This window comes from Micromys minutus, assembly GCF_963924665.1.
Source record: "Micromys minutus genome assembly, chromosome: 29".
In the NCBI taxonomy this organism is placed as follows: Eukaryota; Metazoa; Chordata; class Mammalia; order Rodentia; family Muridae; genus Micromys; species Micromys minutus.
Genome location: NC_137964.1, coordinates 3,949,879 through 3,973,256, shown reverse-complemented (window position 1 = coordinate 3,973,256; position 23,378 = coordinate 3,949,879). Strand labels below are relative to the sequence as shown.

General features: G+C 47.8%; 1 protein-coding gene across 10 annotated transcripts in view; it reads right to left on the bottom strand.

Annotated features, from left to right (window-relative positions):
• TRRAP (transformation/transcription domain associated protein) overlaps positions 1-23,378 on the bottom strand; it is a gene marked incomplete at its 5' end in the record, with an annotated part of 83,022 nt that overhangs the window by 28,854 nt on the left and 30,790 nt on the right. For 6 of the 10 annotated variants that reach the window (XM_080940927.1, XM_080940933.1, XM_080940931.1 and 3 more), the window contains 25 exons: positions 601-780; positions 2,332-2,545; positions 3,053-3,174; positions 3,694-3,896; positions 4,503-4,649; positions 5,974-6,099; positions 6,665-6,878; positions 7,059-7,205; positions 8,430-8,540; positions 9,787-9,915; positions 10,009-10,167; positions 10,280-10,486; positions 11,274-11,540; positions 11,857-11,985; positions 12,252-12,450; positions 12,939-13,120; positions 13,201-13,365; positions 14,210-14,329; positions 15,714-15,833; positions 17,327-17,347; positions 17,476-17,529; positions 20,261-20,329; positions 21,350-21,520; positions 21,762-21,883; positions 22,465-22,561. In XM_080940927.1, coding sequence (XP_080797053.1) covers positions 601-780; positions 2,332-2,545; positions 3,053-3,174; positions 3,694-3,896; positions 4,503-4,649; positions 5,974-6,099; positions 6,665-6,878; positions 7,059-7,205; positions 8,430-8,540; positions 9,787-9,915; positions 10,009-10,167; positions 10,280-10,486; positions 11,274-11,540; positions 11,857-11,985; positions 12,252-12,450; positions 12,939-13,120; positions 13,201-13,365; positions 14,210-14,329; positions 15,714-15,833; positions 17,327-17,347; positions 17,476-17,529; positions 20,261-20,329; positions 21,350-21,520; positions 21,762-21,883; positions 22,465-22,561 — 3,675 coding nt within the window. The remainder of the gene's footprint in view (positions 1-600; positions 781-2,331; positions 2,546-3,052; positions 3,175-3,693; positions 3,897-4,502; positions 4,650-5,973; positions 6,100-6,664; positions 6,879-7,058; positions 7,206-8,429; positions 8,541-9,786; positions 9,916-10,008; positions 10,168-10,279; positions 10,487-11,273; positions 11,541-11,856; positions 11,986-12,251; positions 12,451-12,938; positions 13,121-13,200; positions 13,366-14,209; positions 14,330-15,713; positions 15,834-17,326; positions 17,348-17,475; positions 17,530-20,260; positions 20,330-21,349; positions 21,521-21,761; positions 21,884-22,464; positions 22,562-23,378) is intronic. The other 4 variants (XM_080940932.1, XM_080940936.1, XM_080940934.1 and 1 more) reach the window with 1 other exon arrangement.

Sequence of the window (23,378 nt, the reverse complement as noted above, 5' to 3'; positions counted from 1 at the left end):
CTTAATTTGTGCTAGGGATCAAGCCCAGGGACTTTGCATGTGCCAGGCAAGTGGTCTACCAACCAAGCTATAACTCCAGCCCCCAACTGCCCTTTTTACAGCAAAGGAAGTAAGAATTCTCCCTGTTGCTAAGTGACTTTCTTCTAAAACCCACAACCACAAAGCCTAAGGAGTGCCAGCATATGCGCTCCCATGAGAAGAATGGAGAGCAAGAGAGCTATGAATACTACGGAGAGCAGCTTCTGTCCAGATGCACTCTCGGCTCCACAATACCCATCCAGGCATGTGGCCCTACACAAGGCTCCCAGAAGGCTGTGGAGGGATCAGCACTGGGTGATCCTGGATGACAGTCATCACTCCTAGTCCAAGTACAGCATCATCGCATAGGGGAAAAACCTCAAAATAAATGCCTCTGCTTTAAGCAGACTGACTCAGAACAACGCCAGCAAATGGGCATGCCAAATAAGATGCTTTTCCATTTTAATGGCAAGAAAGCCAAAACTAAGCGGCCACACAGTCTTGGGGCAGAAACAAGCCCGGAAGCAGTGCTCCTGCCAGCTCAGAACTAATGCAACTTTTTCCGGGCAGCCAGAGCCTCACCTCTTCTTTAGACTCACTGTTCTCTCGTTCCCGAGGCTCCTGCTTGACGTGAGTGACCATGGCAAAGGCAGCTCGGTCGTGGCTGTCGGCCAGGTTGATGACGTTGGTAATGGAAGGGAGCATGGCTCCCTGGCAGCTGGTCCCAATGGCTGTGCTCTTCTCACACACAGCTAGGAGGAGCTAAAGAGGATCATGGGAAAAGACCAGTTTAGAGCAAATACTTGGTACTGGGAGGGTGTGAACACTGAGGAGTACCCAAAACCCAGACGAGCAGCTCACATACAGACAACCCAGGTCCACAACATCTCAGGTCACAGTGTTAGCTGCAGGCCTGAACTTGCTTTCCAGTTGCCCTTGGCCCAAGTTCCTCTGGTTTAGCGGCGTCCTTCTCTCTGGCCCAGAGGCACTGTCCAGGGGAGACCTGTGCTTCAACTCCCTCTGCTCTCCTTTGCTCTCACTACCTGCAGTACCGTCCCAAACCCAGGCCACGGAGCCTCCTAGGTCATCTTTAGACCCACTCTTTCAAACCATCTTTTTCTGCACAGCCCCATGACTCCCCTCACTCCCTGAACCCCTCAAAGACTTCTCAAAGTCTCAGAGAAACATTCCACAAAAATCTTCTGATGTGACATCAGCCCTTGACTATGAAATCCCCTTGTGTTCTCAACACTCTCAAGACACTTCGTCACTAGCAGTCCCTGTGCAATCACTATAGGCCCCTGCTTACGCTGTTCCCACACACTGAGGAAAAAGCCAATCCTTCCCAAAGGGAACCATGACTACCTCAGCTGTCACTGACATAGTTCCCTTTCTTGCATCAGAGAGAATGCCACAGTTTTGTCCAAGGAGAAACCTAGTTTCCCTCATTCTAGAGAAGCAGATATGAATCTCCGAAGCACTAGGACCCTGACAAACCAGCACTGCCCAGCCCATTGTCTGAAGCCCACAAGTGACAGTGGCCCATGAGTTGTGTCTGTCCTGTCAACCCCACCCTCACCCTCCTCCACAGTCCTTGTGGAAACACCAGTCACATGCACCTGCCTGCTATCCACCCCAGCATCCAAATCCTCACGCTAAGGAACCCAAAGCAACAGTGCTGGTGAGGTACTGGCCCAGCTCTTTCACAACCAATGAGATGACAATCTGTGTCCATTCAACTTTCTAGGTAGACAGAATTTAAAGATGCTTCTATGTGAAGAAAAAGGAATTTTTGCCCACTGAGGAGTTTCTTGCAGCTTTCTGAAAAGGGCTCTAAAAGTAAGGGCTTATTTGTTTCCCCTGTAGTGGTACAAGAACAGGTGCATGATGGGTATTTCTGCACCTCCTTGAGTGGTAGAACAGTGTTTGATGAGAGCAGCCTTCCTCAGCCTACTCACATATGAGAATGCTGCGTGCATCCATCAGTGGAATTGTTTGGGAAGGATTAAAAGGAGTGGCCTTGCTGGAGGAGGCAAGTCACTGGGAATGTGTTTCCAAGGACTTGCCATTCCCAGTGTGTTTATCTAAGCCTTGTGGTTTGAGATATGTGAGCTCTCAGCTGTTCCTACTGCCATACCTTAGCTGCACCATCCTGGACTGAAAGCCTCTGGAACCATAAACCCAATCAAATGCTTTCTTTTGTAAGTTGCCATGGTCATGGTTTTATAACAGCAATAGAAAAATAACCAATTCACGGATTATCTGCAGTTCCAAGGCTCTCCCAGACACAGAGGTTGAGTTCACCTGCCCTACCTCAATGCACTGCTTGATCCAGAAATGGCTCCCCATGGCTTCCCAATTCTGGGAACAGGTGACGTACAGCAGGCGCTCATAAACACGGCGTTTCATAGAGTTGTCAAAAACCTCAAAAAACTTGGCTCTGATCAATGGCTGAGCACAACGCAACCCAGAGAGAAAGGCAGGCTCAAGCTTTGCAGTCAGCTCACTGCCTGAAAGTGCCTCATCCCTGTAATGAGAGAAGAGGAGAGGAGAGCCAGGTGAGCACCCGAGTCAGTGTTCAAGATGGTGTACACCAGTCCCCTCCCGATCTCAAGTCCGCCCTACACACCAAGGGTGTGTGCTTCCACCATGAAGGCCTAAGCAGCATCTCTGCAAGGGCTCAGAAATGCTATCAAGGGTGCCAGAGATGGGTCAATGGTTAAGATCAGTAGCTACACTTTCAGAGGGCTTGGGTTTGACTCCTAGAACCCTCATGGCAACTTACAACTCTCCATAACTCCAGTTCCAGATCTGATGTTCTCCTCTGGCCTCCTTGGATACAGCACGCACACGCACACACACATAAAAAAACACCCATACACTTACAATAAATCTTGAAGACAAAGAAATGCCATCAAGGTATGTTACCTTAGTACCAAGTGAGTACTCAGTGTAGATGGAAGAGGAGGAAGGCCACACTGCACTGCCGAGTAAGGACACTACTGACCAGGCAATGTGACCAGTGCTCAATTACCTGTACACATAGTTAACAAGGTCCAAAAACTGGGCATTTAGTTCAAGGTCTTCTGGAAATCGTTTCTCTATGTAAGTCATCATTTTCACAAGCAAGATTGACTTCTCCCGGAGTGTAGGTGTCTACAAGATAAGTTTCCCCAGGGAAAGTACTGATTACTTCTACTTGAAAAAAAAAAAAAAAAACATAAATCCAAAAGAATTTCACAGCCACTTGCCCAACTCATTACTATTTACTGCAGTTAAGCCAGCTCATTTTTTAAAGAGAAAAAAAAAAAAAAAGCAAAGATGATTGTGACTATTGTTGGGACTCAAAGTCAAGACATGCCAACAACCTTCACCTGCTGACTCACTGGAAACAAGTCAGAAGCTCCCAAGCACCCTCCTACATGACAGTCCCTTATTTGCAACAGGATTTTATAGCTTACAGCTATCACCATTAAAGAATAAACTTACAGGATTCACGTAACATTGCAACAAAAGTAAAGTCTAGCAGGTGAGTTCATCTCCAGTAAACATCTCATCAAACAAAGCTACGTGGGCAAGATACAACCATCTCTGTTCCACGTGGTTCAGAAAGAAGAGGAAGGAGCTACAGATAGGGCCGACATGGCAGAGTGAGGCACCTTCCTGCCAGCTCACCTGATTGGCTGCCATTGGGGAATTATTCTTAACCCATTCCTCCACGATCTTCACCACAGCTCGGAGGATCTTGGCATCTGGGGACTTCTCGATGAGGGAGGTCAGGATGGTCTGGATGAAGTTCTTACGCATCTCCATGCTCATCACCGCCAGACGCGTCTTCACAAGATCCAGGCTCAGCATCACCAGCTCGCTTGTTCCAGCTGTGCAGAGGAAGAACAAACATGTGTCTGACCCTAAGATGTCACTGTCTGCAGAAAACATTGTCAAATGCTTCACTCTAAGCCTCTCTCTAGCAACTGGCATTCTGGGTTTGCCCCAATCCCACTTCTTTATGGCTGCACCTTGCAAAGTGCCCTCTGGCAGCCTCAGCCACAAGAAAGGGGAATGACAGAGCTGATGGGACCTACACAGGGCACCCAGCCTCTCCACAGCATACCTGAAGCTACTTGGCACCTGGGTCCTGGGGAAATCCTCAGCAGCCACGGGAAACACAGCACCCTGCTACCCCCTCAAACCCCTGTCCATAGGAGCCTTGGCTCTGTTCTGGAACCTGACATAATTCTTCAGAAATTGCAACTCTGATAAGACAGTGGTGAAGGTTCACATCATCTTTCCATTTTCAACTGCTTCTCATTCTTAAACTCACATTTTTTAAACTGAATTTTTGGTCTGAGCCATGTTTTGACTTTAAACCTCTGTCACAAAAGTTTATCAAGAGAACTCCATATTAACCCATATTCATGGCAATGTCCAAACACAGAGCCCATCTTGTGGCTAGAGAACGAATACCAGCCCAGGGCTGTCACCTGCGGTTGCTTCGGTGCTCCCAGATGCTGCCTGTGGATTTAGATGCTCTCGGACCATCTTCTGGAGGGAGCGCATGAAGACAGAGATGAGCCTGTCGATGTAGCTCGGGTTGTTGCAACAGGCCGACTTGAGGATCATAAGTGTTCCTGCAGTGTTGGAACAGCAGTGACTTTATAAGTAAGTAACAACTTTGCTGGAAAGTCAGCTCCGTCAGTGTGGTGCTTGCCTAGCTGGCCTAAGGACCCAAGCGTGATACCCCAAAAGTAAGACAGGATGACACAATGTCTAAGTGTCAACTAAGAATTGATCTTTCACTAGGAATGTCAACATCATCTTGACCCTGACAGAACATGAACTTTACTTCTGGGTCATATGACAGGCCCATCAGAGAGCATTTGCCATTTCTACGTGCCAGCATCTCAGGGGGGGACAATTCAGGCTGCCTTTGTTAAAGCTTGTTTCTGTATAGCACCATGGCACAGCCGGCCTGCTTTTCACGCAGGTAACTGATCCATAATGAAAATGAAATGTGCTCTGCTGTGTTCTCTAACAGTGACAGAGCTGAGTCCACCATACAAAGGAGGACCTTGGCACAGCCAGCTCCCTCAGCATACCTCACTGTGTGCTACCCTAGCCTGCTGTCACCCACGGAGGTCAGCTCTTCTCTAAGTACCTTGGACAATGAACACGCAGAGGTGTTCCTTTAACCTGTGACGGGAGCCCAAACACCCAAGATGGCCCCCTTGACGTCACAAAAGCCAATCAGCTGGCTCCAGAGCAGCCAGGTGTGAACAGGTGACAGACTGATTAAACCAAGCACACCTGGGTCCTGAATTGTAGCAAGCAAACAGCTAGTTTTGGAAGGCAAGGGATTTTTGCAAAGTTAATAATTAAAATTATTCAGAATACAGGTTGTGATAGCATCATTTTTATATCCAGGGTGATTAATGGATGTTCTTACATATAGAAAACAATACACAGGGACAGAGAGTTCAACAGCCTTCCTGTAGAAGACCTGGGTTAGTTCCCAAACCCACTACAAAACAACTGTCCCCTCATATATCGATGGGGAATATCGATGCCTCTGGCCTATACAAAAATGTAATATGGGAGGGAAAACACGTACGGTACCAACCCAATCTTAAGCCTAAACGTGAACTAGTGTGACAAGGGGAAAGGAGTGTCTCTTAACATGGACTTCAGGGTTTGACAGTTATCCAGGTGCCCGATTGACTAGCTGATTGATGAGTGGATAAGACCCAGGTACAGCAATTCCCTTCACACCACGTGTACACAGGGGCTGAGCAAAAGGCTCAACGAATTCTTTCTGGACAAGTGACGGACCGAACACCAAACTCAAGAAAACAGCCCATCAGCCTCAAGGCCCTGGCAGGCTTTCTCACGATAGCTGTCCAGTGGAAAGAGCCCAGAGCCCAAGTGACCCACTTCCAGGAAACCACAGGTGCTCACCGAAGAGCTGGGAGGGGTTTGCGCTGGTGGCCTTCTCGTAGTTAGTGAGGCCCTCGTAGATGACCTTCCCCACAGCTGCATAGAGACACTCCAGCTCCTCATACTTGGAGGCCACACTTGAAGTGCCTGAAACACAAGTGGGGCAGGGAGCTGGGTTAGCTCCTTTAGGCTGCACAGCCCCAAAGTCCAAGCTGTCATGGCGGAGTGTGCAGCAGCAAGTGCCTTTCCTTCCACCACAGGACAGTTGCACATCATCTATGGGTTGGTTGTTTGACACCGCTAAGGGCAACTCCCATCTTGACAGCTCTAAATACACTTAATCAGAACATAAGCAATTTCAAAGTTGTTTGTTATGGGACTGTAACCTAACTTCTTCTAAATACCTGAAAGAGAATGTCATCCAGCAGATGAAGAAATGAATTTCAAAACAGACACAAAACAATGCAGTACTGTTAAGTTTTCAAGCAAATAATGTTTTAAAAGAGACAGAGAGGCTAGTTATGGTGGTTAATCCTAGCACTCAGGAGCCATAGGTAGGCAGATACCTGAAAGTTCAGGACCAGCCTGAATTACATTTTGAGACCCTGTCTCAAAAACCAAAGAGATAAGGCTGGGGACAAACAACATAACCAATGACTGCAGGCTGCGTACTCTCCACCGAGGAGGGTTGATGATGGGGCAGGTCACATACTTGGCTCTGTGGGGAAAACGCTCATCAGCCGAGAGAGGAGGCTGTGCACCGCTCGCAGTACTTTGGTGTTCCCACATGTCATGCAGGCTGCGATGCCCCGCTGCAGGGGCTTGAAGCTACTGAGGATGGCCGGAGACTGCAGCACAGTTAGCAGGAAGTTCAGCACTTCCAATCCTGTGCAGATATTCCCATAGTTCACCTGGTTAGGCTGCTCCTGGAAAGGGAGAACAGGCCACTCTCAGATAAAATAAGTAGAGATGCAAGTCCAAAGAGGCCACAGAGTGGGCGGAGATGTGTGAAGCTTAGGTCTGAGACTCGGGCCCGGAAGAGATGCACACTTCTCTGCCCACCCCAGAGCCAGGTGACAGCATCAACTACTAGCCCCCACACCTACCACAGTCATCAGCAGCTTGTCAAACCACTGCAGTTTGAGCTCCGACTTGCACCACATATCTGGCCGTAGAGCGGTCTTGAGAAGATTCACACAGCGTCGAGAGAGCACCTCCCCAGGCGACCCTGCCGTGTTGGCGTTGTCGTTCACCTGCAAGAACAACAGTCAGGTGGTCACTGAACACCAGCTCACAGGTACAGAAGAACAGGAATGTGGCTGCATCCACTGCTCTGCCTCACATGTATCTTCCCCAGCGCCAGGCCTTCCTTCTCTCTCTGGTCTCTTCACCTAGACACTCCCCTGCAGCAGGGTATCTGTGGTAGCTGAGAACAGGGCGTGCTTCCCAGAGAGAAACACCTGCACAAAGACCCCTACAGGAGATCCCACACACGGCAAGAAAGCAAGGGGTCTTGATTGGGCAGCTCAGAGGATCCTTTGAAGGTCTTAGCAATCTTCAGTATTTCACAAAACACAGTATTTTGTTTGACAGCTTTAAGGACCAAAGAACCCACCCCAAATTAAAAAGGAAAATAAATTTTTTGAGATTGACTTTTATTTAATGTGTCTGGACATGTATGTCAATCTATGTGCCTGGTGCCTACAAAGGCTAGAAGAGGGGGCTGGATTCTCCGGAACTAGCACTACAGATGGTGTGAGCCACAATTAAGGAGCTGAGAATCAAACCCACGTCCCCTGGTGTAGACAGTGTTCTTAACTATTGAGCCATCTCCACAGCCACAACACCCCTTCCAAAATTTTTTCAAGAAGAATTTCATTTATATTGGGTTTTGGAAAACAAAAATGACAGGTTTCATAGATAGATTCCCAGCAACTGTGTGAGAAGATAAATCGCTGTCACAAGTAAAAGTGAGCTGCGCAGAGCCCAGAGCCCAGCGGGCCTTTAGCATCCCCAACCTGACACACAGAAAACAAGTGGACGCTGTTGAGATGTTCTCCCTACACAATATGCACACATGAAGACATGCTGGACCACTGGTAAGGGGACTTGCTGCTGAGCCTGACAACCTGAGCTCCCATGTGATGGTAAGAGATTCCTACAAGTTGTCCTGTGACTTCTAGGTGACATAGTAAAGAGATGCCATTATAACATTACCACTAAAAGGATAAACTAGGAGGCAGACATGCCTATCAATAAAAAGACACAGGCAGCCAAGTGTGGTGGCACACACCTGTAACCCCAGCACTCAGAAGGTTCAAACAGGAAGGACTGGAAACTAGAGGCCAGCTGTTCCAGAAACATAAGCCAGGCACGATATCAGAACATCTGGCATAAGGTAGGAGACCTACTCTCAAGCCTAGTCACAGACACCATGCTGCAGGGTCACTAGACAGTCTGTCATGCATTCTCATTACCTGGCAAGCCACTCGAATGAGGAAGTTCACCACAGTGTCTGTGTGCTGCTTGTCAATGGGCTTGGCAAGAAGAGAGTCAGCTCCTGGCAGTGACTGGCTCCTCCCAAACACCTAGGAAAGGATTGTCCTTTAAAGTGGGAAGGGAAGTCACAGCAAGCATCTCGGATGGGAACTCATCTAACCTGACAAATGCTGGTACCTCCCAGGTTATGGCATGAAGTACCCCAAGGGCAGGGGATCCCTGCCTTGTGAAGTATACAGAACTGGCAGTAAGGAAGGACGGGCGGCTCACGTGACAAAGAGGGAATGTGGCAGGGAAAGATGGGGGTGTCTGAGAAGAAGCCAGTGCCAGGGCAACAACTGACTCTTAGCAGGAATAGGAGAGCGAGGAGGCTGAGTGTAGAGGAGGCTTGGGGATTCTGCACTGCATGGAAGGTCTGGATAGGGGACAGTGGAATGAGATGTGAGCCACCAGCAGTGCCCTGGCAGGACAGAAAGGCAGGCTGACTTCACTGCTAACTTCAAATGATCAAAACACTCATGAAGTAGTTGTAAAATCAGTGATGGTCCGACAACCTTCACCTCACTTCCTCTAATTTAAAGTTGGAAGGAAGGGCTTTTGTTTCTCTGCTCTATGAGAGGCGTTATCACAGTGACACACATGGAAGCAGCCGTAGGAAGGGGAGGGAGCTGCAGAAACTAATCTGTGGTACAGGTGATGGATCCTGGATCCTGGGGGAGAAGGGAATAGAAAAGACAGAGATGAGTCTAGGTTTCCACTTGGAGTCCTGGATACCTGTGGGGACATCTAAACAGGCAGGCCAACATGAGTTGGACAAGAATTTTGAAGTGGTCTCAGCCAAGCCAGTGCCCACAAGCCCTGATGCCAGCCAAGAACAGAACTCAAGGCTCCCAGGGTGGCCATTCTAACCACAAGTGAAGAGCCAGTGCCCAAGACCCTCTAGGAGGCTGCTCTGCAGAAGACAAGATGTCTTTTCAACACCAAGAAAGTGGATACACATTTTCAACCTTTGCGTTTTTTGTTTGTTTCCCTTCTTTTTCTTTGCCTGACACATGCTGGGCCAGCCCCTTCCCTGTGGGATTCTCTACGGCTGAGCTGACCCTAGCCTCTCACTGCTAGATTCTAAGTAGGCAGAGTCTAGGCTACTGTGCTACATCCCAGCATCCTCTTTTGGCTTTTTCTGTAAATAACTAACAGACCCTGATGGTACTAAGCCAGTGAAGAGGAATAGCAGGGTGCCAGGCCCTGGAGCAGCTGGCTCAAGCTCAAAATGCATGGGCTTTATGCAGAGTTCCAGGAGAGATGGGGAACACACAAGAAGACACAAGTCCTTACTGCACTGATGGCTCCAGTGGCAGCCCTGAAGCGTTTCACCTCCTGCGCAGAGTCTACAGACAGGCCTCTCTTAATGGACACCGAGTTGACGCCCTCTCCACCAGAATTTGGATCCATGTCAGAATCCGGCTTGAAAAACACAAACACACCAGATTTTACTGAGTGATTCCCAGAAGTGTAAGGAGCCCAATGAGAGATGACAGCAAAGGCTGACAGTCCTACTTGCTGGTCCTTTATCCTCTGCAGTTCCCACTTGATGACAACCTCAGAGAGGTCCACAGCCAGCCTCCGCTGCTCAATGGTGACACTGGGTGTGAAGCCCAGCCTCTGCATGGCACTGACCATGTGCTGTACCAGGTGGTGCCGCACCGGGTAGTACACCTGCAGACAGAGGGACCAACAGCACATCACTCAAAGGCGAGTGGCCACCCTGCAGGAGGAGTAGGGGCTCGAAGCCGAGGCCACACCACGCATCTGCTGTCGCTGTATGTACCTTAAAGTGCTGCACTATAAGGTGAAGAATGTGCACCAGCTGTGGGACCGTGTGCCCCTCCTCCACGATGATCTTCCTAGTCCAGTGTGTCAGCATCTGGTGTCCGTCCTCCATGCGGGCCGGCACCGCTGGGGTCAAAATGGCCATTGCTTGTCTCACAATGGCTCGGGCTTCCATTGCGTGAGCCTTGAGAAGACTGTGGAAAACCTAAAAAGGGAAATGCCAGTTTTCAGGGGAATCTGATGCCCTCTTCATACATACACACATCGTGCAGACTAAAACGAGCAATCAAGGCACCACACAAGCGTGCCAACCTGGATTTAACCCAGAGAATCAATTCTCTCTAGCACCTGTGCTGTGGCATGTGAACACCCTGACAGCCATCTCCCTCCCTCTCTGTCCAACACACACACTGAAACAACAGAGTAAAATAAACACTTCACAAGAATGAGAAAGCCAAACACACTCAATGGGGAACAAGACCAAGGCTGTAATAGGGAACGGGGCATAGCAACTACTCAGGAGGAGTAATCCCCACAGGGGAGTGTTCACACTACTGAACCTGTCTTTAACACCCTCTTGGGTTTTCAGTGTAAGAGAACACACACTAACATGGACACTCCTTCAGTTACAAAGACACTGGTGATGCTCAGCAGACATCCTATCATCTTGCAAATCCATAGCACCTTCTCTCAAACTGAAATTTTGTCCCTGTCCAATACAGGCTTCCAATTCAGGGACTGAAGCAGGGGAGTCACTGTAAGTTCCAAGACAGCTTAGGCTAGAGTCAGAACCTAGTTCATTAGCTCCCTGACTGTCCTCCTGAGTCCCTGTCATCCTGGATCATTTCTCTACAATTCTGACTATTCATCAGGAGAATATAATAGTGATTATTTCTTACAGATTTGTAAGGCAGGAATGAGCCCTTCCACTGTTTTTAGTGAGGAAAGGGAAAGGCCCGGATGAGAACACAGGAGGGAGCCCTAGGAGGCACCTGTAAGACGATTTTCTTATGGATGGCGAATTTGGCAATGATGTGCGCCAGCAGCAGGTGTCCACTGTACTTGCAAGCAGGATCCACACAAGCCTTGGAGAGCAGACAGGGCCACGCAAAGGTCATCAGACGGCGCAGCTTGCTGTTGCGGTTTTTGTTGTTGTCATGAATGTGGTGGGGGGCATGCTCCACCAGCAGTGTGGCATACTGCAGGAGGTAAATCCTCAGAGAGTCCAGCATGTCAGCTTGTTTCTCAGGGTCCAGCACCTGACAGGAAGGAGAAACACACTTTGAACTTTTATTATGATCATGTAAGTCTGATCTTAAAAACAATCCTTACAAGGCTGAGGAGATGACTCAGTGGGTAAAAACACTTGCTGCCAAGGCTCACCACTCTGGGTTCAACTGCCATAAGCTACATGGTAGAAGGACAGAACTCCCTCAAGCAGTCCTCTGACAGACACACACGGGGTGTGGGAGCCCCATGAAAAATCTTATTCCCACAAACCCCCACCACAGGCACACACATTCACCCATCTGAAAGGGCTCGCCCGCCACACAGACGTGCTCCTGGGGACACCACCTTAGTTATAAACACACTGGTGATGCTCTCTGGGTTGTCTCCTTCTGGATTAGGAGGTCCTAAGAGCTGTTCTCCTTCTCCCTTCTCAAAGCTATACAAGAAAGCAGGATTCAAGATGTGCTGCAGAACCTGGGGAAAGATCACACATGGAGAACAGAGCTGTGTAACGATGAGTGAACAAGCAAGTACATAAGTATGTTGGGGCTAGGGTAACGCAGAAGCACAGGGCTGGACTATCCGGGTAGGACTTGACTTCCAGCCAAATGGCAAGTGCCAACAGCTGCTAGACCCACTACATAAGCATGGAGAGATGGGGCTCACTGGGAATAGCACCCAGGTTCCCTAGGAAACAGACCCAGTACCTGTTGTCACCTCCTGGTACCAATGGGACTCACCTTCGCTTTCAGTTCATCTCCAAAGTTGGGGTCATTAAACTCTACGAAGCGGAAAAAGAGTGCCCGCTTTTGAGCGATGCTGTAATTTTTGGGGATCTCTTCTTCCATGTACTCCTTTAAAAAGGTCATGTTGCACAGGAAGCGACCAGTGAAGGCTCGGAGTAGCTGGAACAGCAGCTCTATGTCGCCATAGTTCCTTCTGCAAAGCCAGGACAAGGAGGAGGTTAGCTTAAGGCCAATTCTGTAACTACACAGAATCCAGATGTGTGCCTTCCCCTTTCTTTTCCCATTTCTCACTGTGTGTCATGCATATGCATAGTGTGATTTTACATGTGTGTGAGAGGCCAAGGCTGGAATCATCTCAGATTGCACTTCCACTTTTTTTGGAGACAACCAAACCCAGGATCACTGATAAGGAACAGTCTTGTTAACCAGCTTCCCTGGGGAACCTCATCTTTGCCTTCAAAGGCTGGAAACACAGGCAGACTGCCACATTCACCTGCCATTTCTGTGGGTTTCTGGGGATTCTAACTGAGGTCCTCATGGGTGCAAAGCACTGAATCACTTCCTCAGACCTGACTCACATTTTAAAGATGTCAGTTACCACCCACCCTCTGTGCAAATATCCAAGGTCCCAAAGGCAAGCCCACAATCGAGGTTCTAGACAGAGGAAACAAATGCACCTACTTGCAATAGTTCAGCAGACAGAAGGCCAGAAGTTTGGGCTCCTTCCAGTTGGTGGCAGCCATGTTCTCCTTGCGGTGTCTTTCTTGAAAGGTCTCGCTTACCCACACTCGCCTCAACTGGCTCACTAGAGAGTGCTGATTGGCCAGCCAGGCATCATCGTTTTTAACTATGATGCTTATGATCTGTAAGAAAAGAGGCAAGAGTCAGGAACCTGTTGCTCGGCCTGACCAAAGGGGCTTTGGGCTCAATGAAGATGTGCTACCTTGATGGCCTGGAACTGGAGGTCCAGGCGCATGTTGCTGGTACTGGGCGAGCCGGGGCGGACTGCTGTCTGTGCGCCACCAGGCAGCAGAAGAGTGATGAACCTGTTGGGGTTTGCTGCCAACACCTCCCTCAGAGGTCTGGCATCTTTGTGTTTTAGGAAACTCTGAAAGGAAATGAATGAAGAAAGCAGCTTAGATCAGATCATACGCAAAGTGGGATGATACACTTCCTAAAGCTGCTGGCCATTTCTTCAAAAAAGCAAACAGTGAAAATAAAAACACAATAGCAAGCACCTTTCTGGACAAGCTGTTGCTGGCTGGAAATGGTGGGCTCAGCTAGAATCCCAGAACTCAGGAGGCAGAGAACAGCCCGTCCCAGGCCAACCAGGGCTACAGAGAGCTCCCCCTCAAAAAAGTTAAAAAATAAAGATGCTGGGCTGGAGAGATGGCTCATCAGCTAAAAGCACTGATGCTCTTCCAGAGGTCCAAAGTTCAAATCTTAGCACCCACAAGGGTGGATCATTCCCATCTGTAAGTCTCAAAGATTCAAGGCCCTCCTCTAGTGTGCAGATAGACATGCAGACAAACTCCCAAAATCATAAGATACATACATAAATAAATCAAGACCAACAAGTCAGCTCAGGGTAAAGATGCTGCCAGGGAGTCTGATTCCTGGGACCCATGTAGTGGATGGAAACATCCGATTCCAGAAAGCTGTCTTCTGACTTCTACATGTGTTTTGTGGTATATGTACACCACACACATAAACAGCATAATACAAGAAAATGATGTTTTCCAATGGTAATCCTACTGTTTGCTTGGGAACAATCCTAACTGAATTCATCTGTTAAAACCACCAAAGTCCTCCCAAATAAACAGCAATGCTCCTGACATGCAGACCTGAGAAGCAGGAGTCAGGGTACTCTCAGTGGGGAAGTGTGGTTTGTTATCAGCCGTGCACGGGCTCATAGCACTCGGCAGGCACCAACCAGTCACACGGCATCCTACCATGAACATTCGGCTCCACTGGGGGTCGTTCAGCGTTGCTTCCATCATGAACAGCTCCACTGTCTGCGAGGGATGCCGCGTCAGGAACTTGATAAGTGGCTCTCTGAATGGACTGCCCGCCTACAAAAAATTCGGCAGAGATGCAACCCACACCATCCTTGTTCAAGGCCTTCTGGCTGTCACTGTTGAGAACGCAACTCCTCCAATATACGATCACCAAGTCAATACCAATATTCTCCACTGTCATGTCTTCTCACTAAGAACATCGTAAGGAAACTGAGCCATGCACAGTGGAACACTCCTGTAGTCCCAGCACTTGGGGGTTATGTGCAGAGGATGACTACCTGTTTAAGACCAGCCTGAGATACCAGCCTCCACGTGTGCACTGTAGCATATGTGTGCTCACGACACACACACAGGCAAGAAAAAGAGAAGATGCTCTGCAATAATTTTGTTCATTTTTTTAAAAAGTGCCCATGTTGACCACACTGGCAGTCAGATGGTCCTCAAAGTCTTAATCAGAGAGGCTTCTCTTTATAATTAGTAACAGTAAAAGTGGGTGGAGTTAGGCTGCTCAGGGAGCTAAGACTAGGAGAGATGAGTACTCAGTCCTAAACAGGACAATTTCTTCACCCACCACCCCCAAGGCTTAGAGAAGAAGAAGGAACAGAGAAAAAGCCAAGGAAGTGAGAAACAGGGTGATGGCTGTGGCCGGCCCAGGCTGCCTGTACAGAAACTGTACAGGACTGGCTACCAACAGTCAGTCTCGGATGGAGTGTGGCTCATGGGATCCCACCACGCTCCACAGGACTATTGGCTACTGATGGGTCCTGGGAAAGGTGGTTGCTGTTTTCTTCATGTCTGAAATGACTGGTGAGCCCACCAGGTACCCCTGGATCATATGACTGTGCTCATCACATAACAATACAAAAAGAAAGAAGAAACACACAGAAAAGGATTGTAGGTGGGGGTTGGGGGCTGGAGGGATATATAGGAATGGAACGGGAGGGAGATAAGAAAGGGTACTAGGTGAAATTAATCATAATGCACTATGCATACATGTATGAAATTGTCATAACAAATTAAATTGATTTTTAAGAAACAAAGATAAACTAAAAAAAAAAAAAACCTAAATAGATAAATACCAAAACTAATTAGATAATTAGATAAAAGAGTTTTAGCAACATAGCCATTGGTGTGTTTGCCCATGCTCCAATGGATACATTCCCAAGTTCACACAGGAAGTTGGTAACAAGGTTAGGAAGGTGGCCCTGGTCAAACTCAGCGGGAAACAAAACACAACCAAATAAACCATGGAAACCGAAGGGGACAGGAAGGGATACATATTATGATCAGAATGTATATGTAGGTGTTTAAAATTGTCAAGTGAACACATTTTAAAATAACAAAACTATTTTAAGCAACGGATGAAAGGCAAATCAAAATTAACCCTCAGTTTGGCTGTACCTGAAGGCATTTGAGTTAACCCTCAGTCTGGCCCTACCTCAATCAGCATGGCACGCTCTGTCTTCATTACAACCTCCAACAAAGGTTTGACCAGCGTTTGAGGAGCAGCTGGGATCAGATGGAAAAGGTTTATAATTGCCGAGCAAATCTTCATTTCCTAATAAAGAAAACCAGAAGCCATAAACAGGTGGATTAGTTCTGGGGAAGGGAGAGCTATCACCACAGACCCTGCTACGCTACAGTCACAAGGCTGGCCACCGAAGCGAAGAGTTGACATGGAAAAGCCACAACTTACCGGACTTACATCACAGTCCTGCTTTGTCCTGAGGGAACTAACTCACTGCTCTAGCCCTTCAGTTCCTGTCTCTGGGGGACAGGGCTCAGTGTGCTGGTGTGTTTTCTATGCCTTTGTTTTCAGGACACTGACCCTTGGTTCACGTTAGCCCCATGCTAGCCCTCCTCATGGAGGCAGGCCATTAATCCCACCCGAGAGGAGAGTGCTCACACGCTGCATCATGTGAATTGCTAACACACAAGTTTTGAGAGCACAGAATCTTTTTGTCCTCAAAACCCAGTCAAGGAAGTTCCTCAAGCTCAAATACAATGTGAGTAATGACTGGGAATGACGGTAAGGATTCATCAGCTAGGCTGTAGACAAAGCTGACAAATGGCCGTGCTGAGTCCTATTGAGTGTGTGGGACGCCTAAGCTCTGCTGTGCTGTGTGCAGACACTCGGGACTGGGCTGCTCCGAGGGTCGTCTCTCCACACCATCCTCTGGTCAGTTTTTCTTCTACTGCTAAGGAACTGCTCTTGCTGGCTACATGGAAGAAAGAGCCCAGAGGTGCCACCCTGCACTATGTGTGAGCTGTGTCTGTGGCTCTTGGGGGTAAAACAGGGATGACAGACACTGGCCAGCAGTAAGCAGATCGCAGGTGCGCAGACTGCTCAGTTACCACCTCACCCCACTGCACATTCAAGTCTGTAAAGAGAGCATATTCTCTCTGAACTTACGTTTTAGAAAATGGCAATTTGCATTATACGTTGTCTTCCAAAGTAGAAATATCGAAAAGTTCTTTGCTTTCTGTACGAGTGTTATCATCCCCATTTTACAGAAACCTAAGCTAGGCTGTCCAAAGACAGTGCTATAACAGGATCAATGTGTGACGGTATTCCTGAGGGTATTCTGTCTGTCTGTCTCTATGTGTGTGTATCTGGCAGACAGGCTCTATCTAGTTTGAGGGATTTGTCAAGTCAGTGTGACAGGCAGTCACTCCCAACTTGTAGCAGGCCTGGCTATCCTGTGCGGACTTTCTTCTCAGGAGGCTTCTGGAAGCTTGGGCTAGTCATGAATGCTACGGCAGGGGAGTCAGTCGAGTCTTAGTTAGCACTGAGAGACTGTAGTTCTGACACACAGAAAACACAAGAACTTAGGATCTGGCTTGAACGCCCTGAGAGAGAAGAACATGCTTGGCATCCGGACAGTTCACAGCAATACTATGACAGCTCCGCCACAGACAAGACAGTACAAGTCACCGCACTCAAGGGCACAAGGCACTTCGTCCACTACAGGATCACAACACAGCTAACAAGGTCACGGCAAAACCAGATGCGACAACAACCCCCGCCTGCAGCTGCACTGCGGTTCTCACCTCTACCCCTTCCATGGCAGGCTGAACCAAAACAAAAGTCACAGCATGAAAAACGGGCAACCACACGGTAAGGTAAAAAGAAAAAGAAAAAAATCAAAAGTGTTCTTCACATTGCAAGTCATAGCTGACTTAGATAAGGTTGCTCTCACCTCAAACTGACAGAATGGAGACAGGGAGCACCTCCCGCACTCTGAAAGGCTCTCCTGAGGATGGGGAGGAAAATCATCTTTTTCTATTGATGTCATTGACAGAAACATCCCACATACTCAAACACAGGCAGGGTTATTGGGCTTGACGGGACAGTACAGGCACAATAATCAGAAAGCACAAAGTAGTTAGACACTCTGCAGAAAGCACGCTTCCACCTCGAATGTCAACAGCCCCGAATGGGGTTTAGTAGACTGAGGTTCTTTCCTGAGTCAAATGTTAAAAATCACAGTTTCAGAATTCTTGTGCATAGAGAAACAGTAAGACTTTGTTGTATGTGAACACACTTTAAAAAGACAACTTCTCAGAGTGAATAATTCAAGATTTTATATCAAGTGCTGAAACAGTTTTTAAAGTAATGACAAAATTGTTTCCGAGCTGGTCAGGGGAGAACCAGATGGTGCAGCCTCATTCACTAGGTATATATGCCCCCAACCCATAAAGAACACTTGACCATTAGTTCAACAACCCCTACCCTAGTTAGCATCAAACTGTCAACCTGAGACAGCCTAGTGTCTCAACCAGGGACTGCCCACATCTGTCCATCCTGTGGGCATACTTCTTGGGAACTGCTTTGATAGGAAGGCCTAGTCCACTGTGGGCGGTACCATTTCTAGGCTTATAAGCTAGTGAGCTGAGCATGAGTCTGGGAGAGAGGCAGCAAGCAGTGTTCTTCCATGGTTTCTGCTTCAAGTCCTTGCCCTGACTTTCCTCAGTGATGGTCTGTGAGATAAGCCCTTACACCCGCAACCTGCTTCTGGTCCATGTATTTTATCACAGCAACACTAGAGAATACTAGCATGTTCCCTGAGGTGGGTTATGCTGTAGAAGAGTCAAGTATTCTCTGTAAAATCAGCATCATGCACATGTGTACAGGTGTCACACATGGTTCCATATAAGCTCGGTGCCAAAAAGAAGAGGTCACCCCGGCATGGAACCTGCCCAAAGCTTAATTCCCAGAGAAATCAAATTACAAAGAAGCTTTCAATCAACTACTTAATATGTATTCAAACATAGCGTCTTACTGGAGAGCTAAGAGCCGAGCAGTAGCCTGGTCCTGGGCGAAAACAATAAAAGCCATGGCCACCCGCTCTGCTATGAAAGCCAATGCCCATGGCCTGAGCTTCAGACTCGGTCTGCTCTGCCATGATGTTCACATGGGGTGCTTGCTGCACAAGAAGGTCCCACACTCAAGGACGTGTCTGTGCTCCTGCCTTTTCAACCCACACCTCCAATCACATTCCACAAAAGCTCACTCTTGTTTTAATGTGATAGAAACCATTCACTTACACATTTAGACTTCTGGCTTCTCTTCCTAGTACATTCGTTTACTAGGATGCAGGCACAAGCCAGGGAACATTGGGGAGGTCAAAAGACAACTTTCAAGGCCTTAGTTCTCTCCTTCCACCATTTAGGTCTCAGGGCCTGAGTTCAGGCTGTTAGGTTAGTGATGAGAGCCTTCCAACAGCTAACCCATCTCATGGGCCCTCTGATATTTTTAGAGTTCATTTAAATGTTTATTCTAGAACTGATGGTGTGTTTTAAAGGTCTAGTAATGTTTTAACGCCTGGGCAGGCATCTAAGAGATGAGATAGGAGCACATTCGGAAGGCTGGCCGCCCCGCCCTCGGGGGGGGGGGGGGGGGCTCAGGCTCCATCCGCGCTCTCCAAGCTGCTCTCTTCATGGCCTTATGTGATTTTTAATATACACGTACGAAACCTTCCAATGGGTCTACAGGGAAAAGGTTTAAACCCTGGCTGACACCTGCTTAGCAGGCACTTTAGAAGCAGCAGAAACAAGACACAGAAACAAAGCACCCTGAATACAGGATGTCCAAAACAAATGACGCAGTAAACAAACAATTCCAAGTTAGAATGAGGTAAAACATCCAACAAGGTGGTGAGGGGGACAAGAGCCAGGCCAGGTGGGACTCCTGAGTGGGAATACCAATGAAACATCCCACCAGGTTATCAAACTTACGGAAAATACTGTAAAAATTAAAGAGACGAGGTTTTGAAGACAGACATCAGATACTTAATGAGACTTAGTTATATTAGTTTTACCTAAAAACTCTAAATTTGCTGTGTGTGCTAGTCATTTAATTCTTTAAAAAAGATTTATTTATTATATATGAGCACACTGTAGCTGTCTTCAGACACACCAGAAGAGGGCATCAGATCTCAATGTAGATGGTTGTGAGCCACCATGTGTTTGCTGGGAATTGAACTCAGGACGTCTGGAAGAGCAGTCAGTGCTCTTAACCACGGAGCCATCTCTCCAGCCCTAGTCACTTAATTTTTAATGAACAATTGAGGTGAGAGTAGACTTCCTAGAAAGTACACATGCTAGTATTTATGGGATACTTTAATAAGTCCCAAAACCTTTCTTAGTTTTCCTGGGCAATCACTGTTGAAGCAATTTCCGATCAGAGTGAAGACAAGCAATGGAAAGAAGAGCGCCGCCGTGTAAGGACAATACAGAAGACACACTGCTTTAAAAGGCTAGACAATGGAAACACACTGCATAGTTCTGAAATGCTATCAACAGAAAAGTCACATTACGGTGAGCAAAGGGGAGCTGGTAAAGAACCATAAAGAGGACTATTGAGCCTCGAGGAGCAATAAAGCACACTGCACATAGACCACTGCTTCTGGCACACATTACAGTTAACTGCCAACACCAGCTGTGCAGCGTGGGCACCCTCCCAGAAACAAGCCAGTCACTCACGTTTCCGTCACTCCTCTGGCCCCCTTTGTGGGTGATGACCACCACTTCCATCCACTTGCGCAGATGTTGCTGTTGAAAAGAGGGAAAAAAATCAACACATCCTCAGACACGACTTCATGAGAGATACTGCCCCATCTGCAGTCATTGGGTTTCCCTTATACTTGACAGGACCACAGAGTTCCTGTTACAGTAAAACAGTCTAATCATCCAGCAAGAAATGAGTGACAGGCGTGGATCCTGCTTCAGTCGGAGACATGAAGGTTTATTTTTAATAAACGCCTGAGCTGTGAGGCATGGCAGTTCCAGGCCCAGAACTTTCCTTTCATTATACCACTGCTCTCTGGGAGGTGAGCAGAGACTCTGTCAGCGTCAGAAGCTCCTGGCCCAGACAGGAGCCAGAGAGACGCACAGGTGCATGGTGTGCGTGAGTATTATGATGTATTGTGGCGGATGGGGTGAGGCACTCTGGCAAGGGACTGGGATGCTAATAAGGGACTAGGAGCGAGGGGCCCAGTGTGCTCTAGGAAGAAGAGTGCCGAGGGCTCTGGCAGCTACTGTAGCTGGGACCCAAGGGAGCGGGCTGACAAGACACACACTGATTCCTGTTCATCAAAGGCTGGGCAGATGGCCCCATCTGCTAGTGAGGTGCCATGCAGATGCCTCTGAGCAAGCACAGGAAATGATGGGTGCTGAAAAGCAAACCATGTACATGTACACAAAAACCAGTCACATGTCCTGTGATAGACAAATAACACCTGGATGGACACACAGACTGCCTTCAGAAAGGAATGCGGGGATGGGGAAGAAACTCAGTACTTTTACGCCTTTCCAATTTTCTTTTTCTTTTTCTTTTTTGAGACAGGGTCACTGGCTAGCTCTGGCTGGCCTGGAACTCTGTGCTTAGACCAGCCTGGCCTCAAGCTCACAGCAATCTACCTGTCTCTGTCTCCCAAGAGGGGAGACTAAATAAAGGAGTGTACCAACATACCCGCCCACCTTTCGAACTTAACAGTATAAAAGCTGTTTACTTCTATAAGCCGTTTCATCTGTCCAGTGCACTGTGGATAAGTTTAAACCCACTTAGCTTACCATCATCTGATCACAAAACTTATCATTGAAGGAATTTGGGAAGAGGCGAGTAACGGAGGTCAGCCGATTCACAACGTTCAGTGTTAAGCTCCGGTAGTCCCCCAGCATCATCAGCAAAGGCCGCATGTGCGTATGAATCTGATCTACTTCTATGGTGGCGCCTTCCAAAAACTAGTAGGAAAGGTGAGTCACACAGAGGAACAGGCAGCAGACAGTGTAACAGAATGAAACTCACAATCAACTCTGGTGTCAGCCTGCCCTTGAGAAAAGGGAACATTAACTTCAGGTTCTCAGAAAATGCTGGAGCTCAGCCTTACTGTATTTCAGGGCTCAGAGTCTCATCTACTGATGAGCACTCCATGTGTGCTGACCAGACAGGCCCAAAGACCCCAGATGCAGGACATGAGCTCACCTTCCTCATGCAGGCTTCCCCAGCCTCCTGCAGCTCACTGTTGGTGGAGTTGAGGGCTTTGAAGAGAGCAGCGATGATTTTCTCCCTGGACTGAGGCAGGTAATTGCAGGCAGCAAGAGCATCTTTGGAGAGAAAAATACATACAATTTTTATTATTCACACGAAAAACCCCTCAATAATATTTCTCTCTATAGGATCCTACCAATCACAAACCAGTAACCCTTCCTCCTGTAAGCTGCCTCAAGAAGACAAAAGATCTGGGCTTGGTGGCATACATCTTTAACCTCAGTGCTCAGAAGGCCAAGCACTCAGATCTCTGAGTTCAAGACCAGCCTGGTACAGAGTGAGTTCCAGGGCAGCCAGGGCTACACAGAGAGACTATAGAAGAAGGGAGGAGGAGGAGGAGGAGGAGGGTAGACTGAGTCTGACAGAAATGGCTCTGAGTGGTGAGTAGAATAGATCTCAAACCAGAACATCTGATTCAAGAGTCACAGAGCCAGTGTTCACCGCAGAGTAAAATCCCATTTTTAAAGAGAAACTACTTAGACCCTAACAATGCTTGTACAACTTGACAACCAATACAGCTTCTGAGTCTACCTTTAAAAGACCATACAGAAATAGACATTTATCCCATGATGAAGGCCCACCACCCCCTCTGCATGACCAGTCTATGTTCCACAAGCTGATTCACTGGCACACTTACTTAATGCTGCAATCCGTAAGGGCACAAGCGATGGGAGACTTTTGTAACAGGGCAGCTTGGTCAGAGCTGAATCCTCAGCCTCACACAAATTCAGCAGCTGGCAGAGAGAAAAAACAGCTTTTAGTTTATCCCACTTCTCCTAGGTGAACAGAAAGATTACAAATTTTACACAACATCTCTTTGTCACAAATACTGCAACAAAACTAATCCAAAAACTCAGCTCAAAGCCTAAAGAATTCCAACAATCAACTGAGTCCAGCTTCCTCATCCTCAAGTGAAACTCAGTTAAAGCCACTGGGGTGAAATAAAGCTGACATCACACCCGACTCACTGTGACACTGAGTTTCCTGTCGACCCCACACTACAATGTGCTCCCTTCTTGCCTAGAGCTTCCCCATGGATGAACAGACAGGCCACAGCCCATATGGTCCTTGTAACCATTAGTTTTAATTTTAGTCCTTGTGACGACTGCTTTTAATTAGCCTGGAAAGAGATCTAGATCAGGCTGGCCTGTGGTGTCTGTGGGGACTGCTCGGTTACGGTAAGTAATGTTCCCACCCTGCCCTCCCTGCAGTGACAGGCTACAACCTGCAACTGAGAGAGGAAAAACTTTTTCCCTTGTGTTTTCCTTTGCCAGTTATTTTTGCCATCACAACAGTACAGGAAAGGATAAGGGGATGCTGATGGACACTGGGAAGCTCCTACAGATCCATGCAGCTGCATGCTGGCACAGGCGTGTCCACGAGGTGACACAGAGGTGACACAGAGGCCCAGGCATGTCTAGTACCTAAAACGCTATATGCTGTTGTGTTAAATTTCCTCCTCCCTACTCACACCTAGGGAAACTAGAACCCTTTCTTTAAAAGACTTACTTATTTTTACTTTTCTATGTGTATGAGTATTTGCCTGAAAGT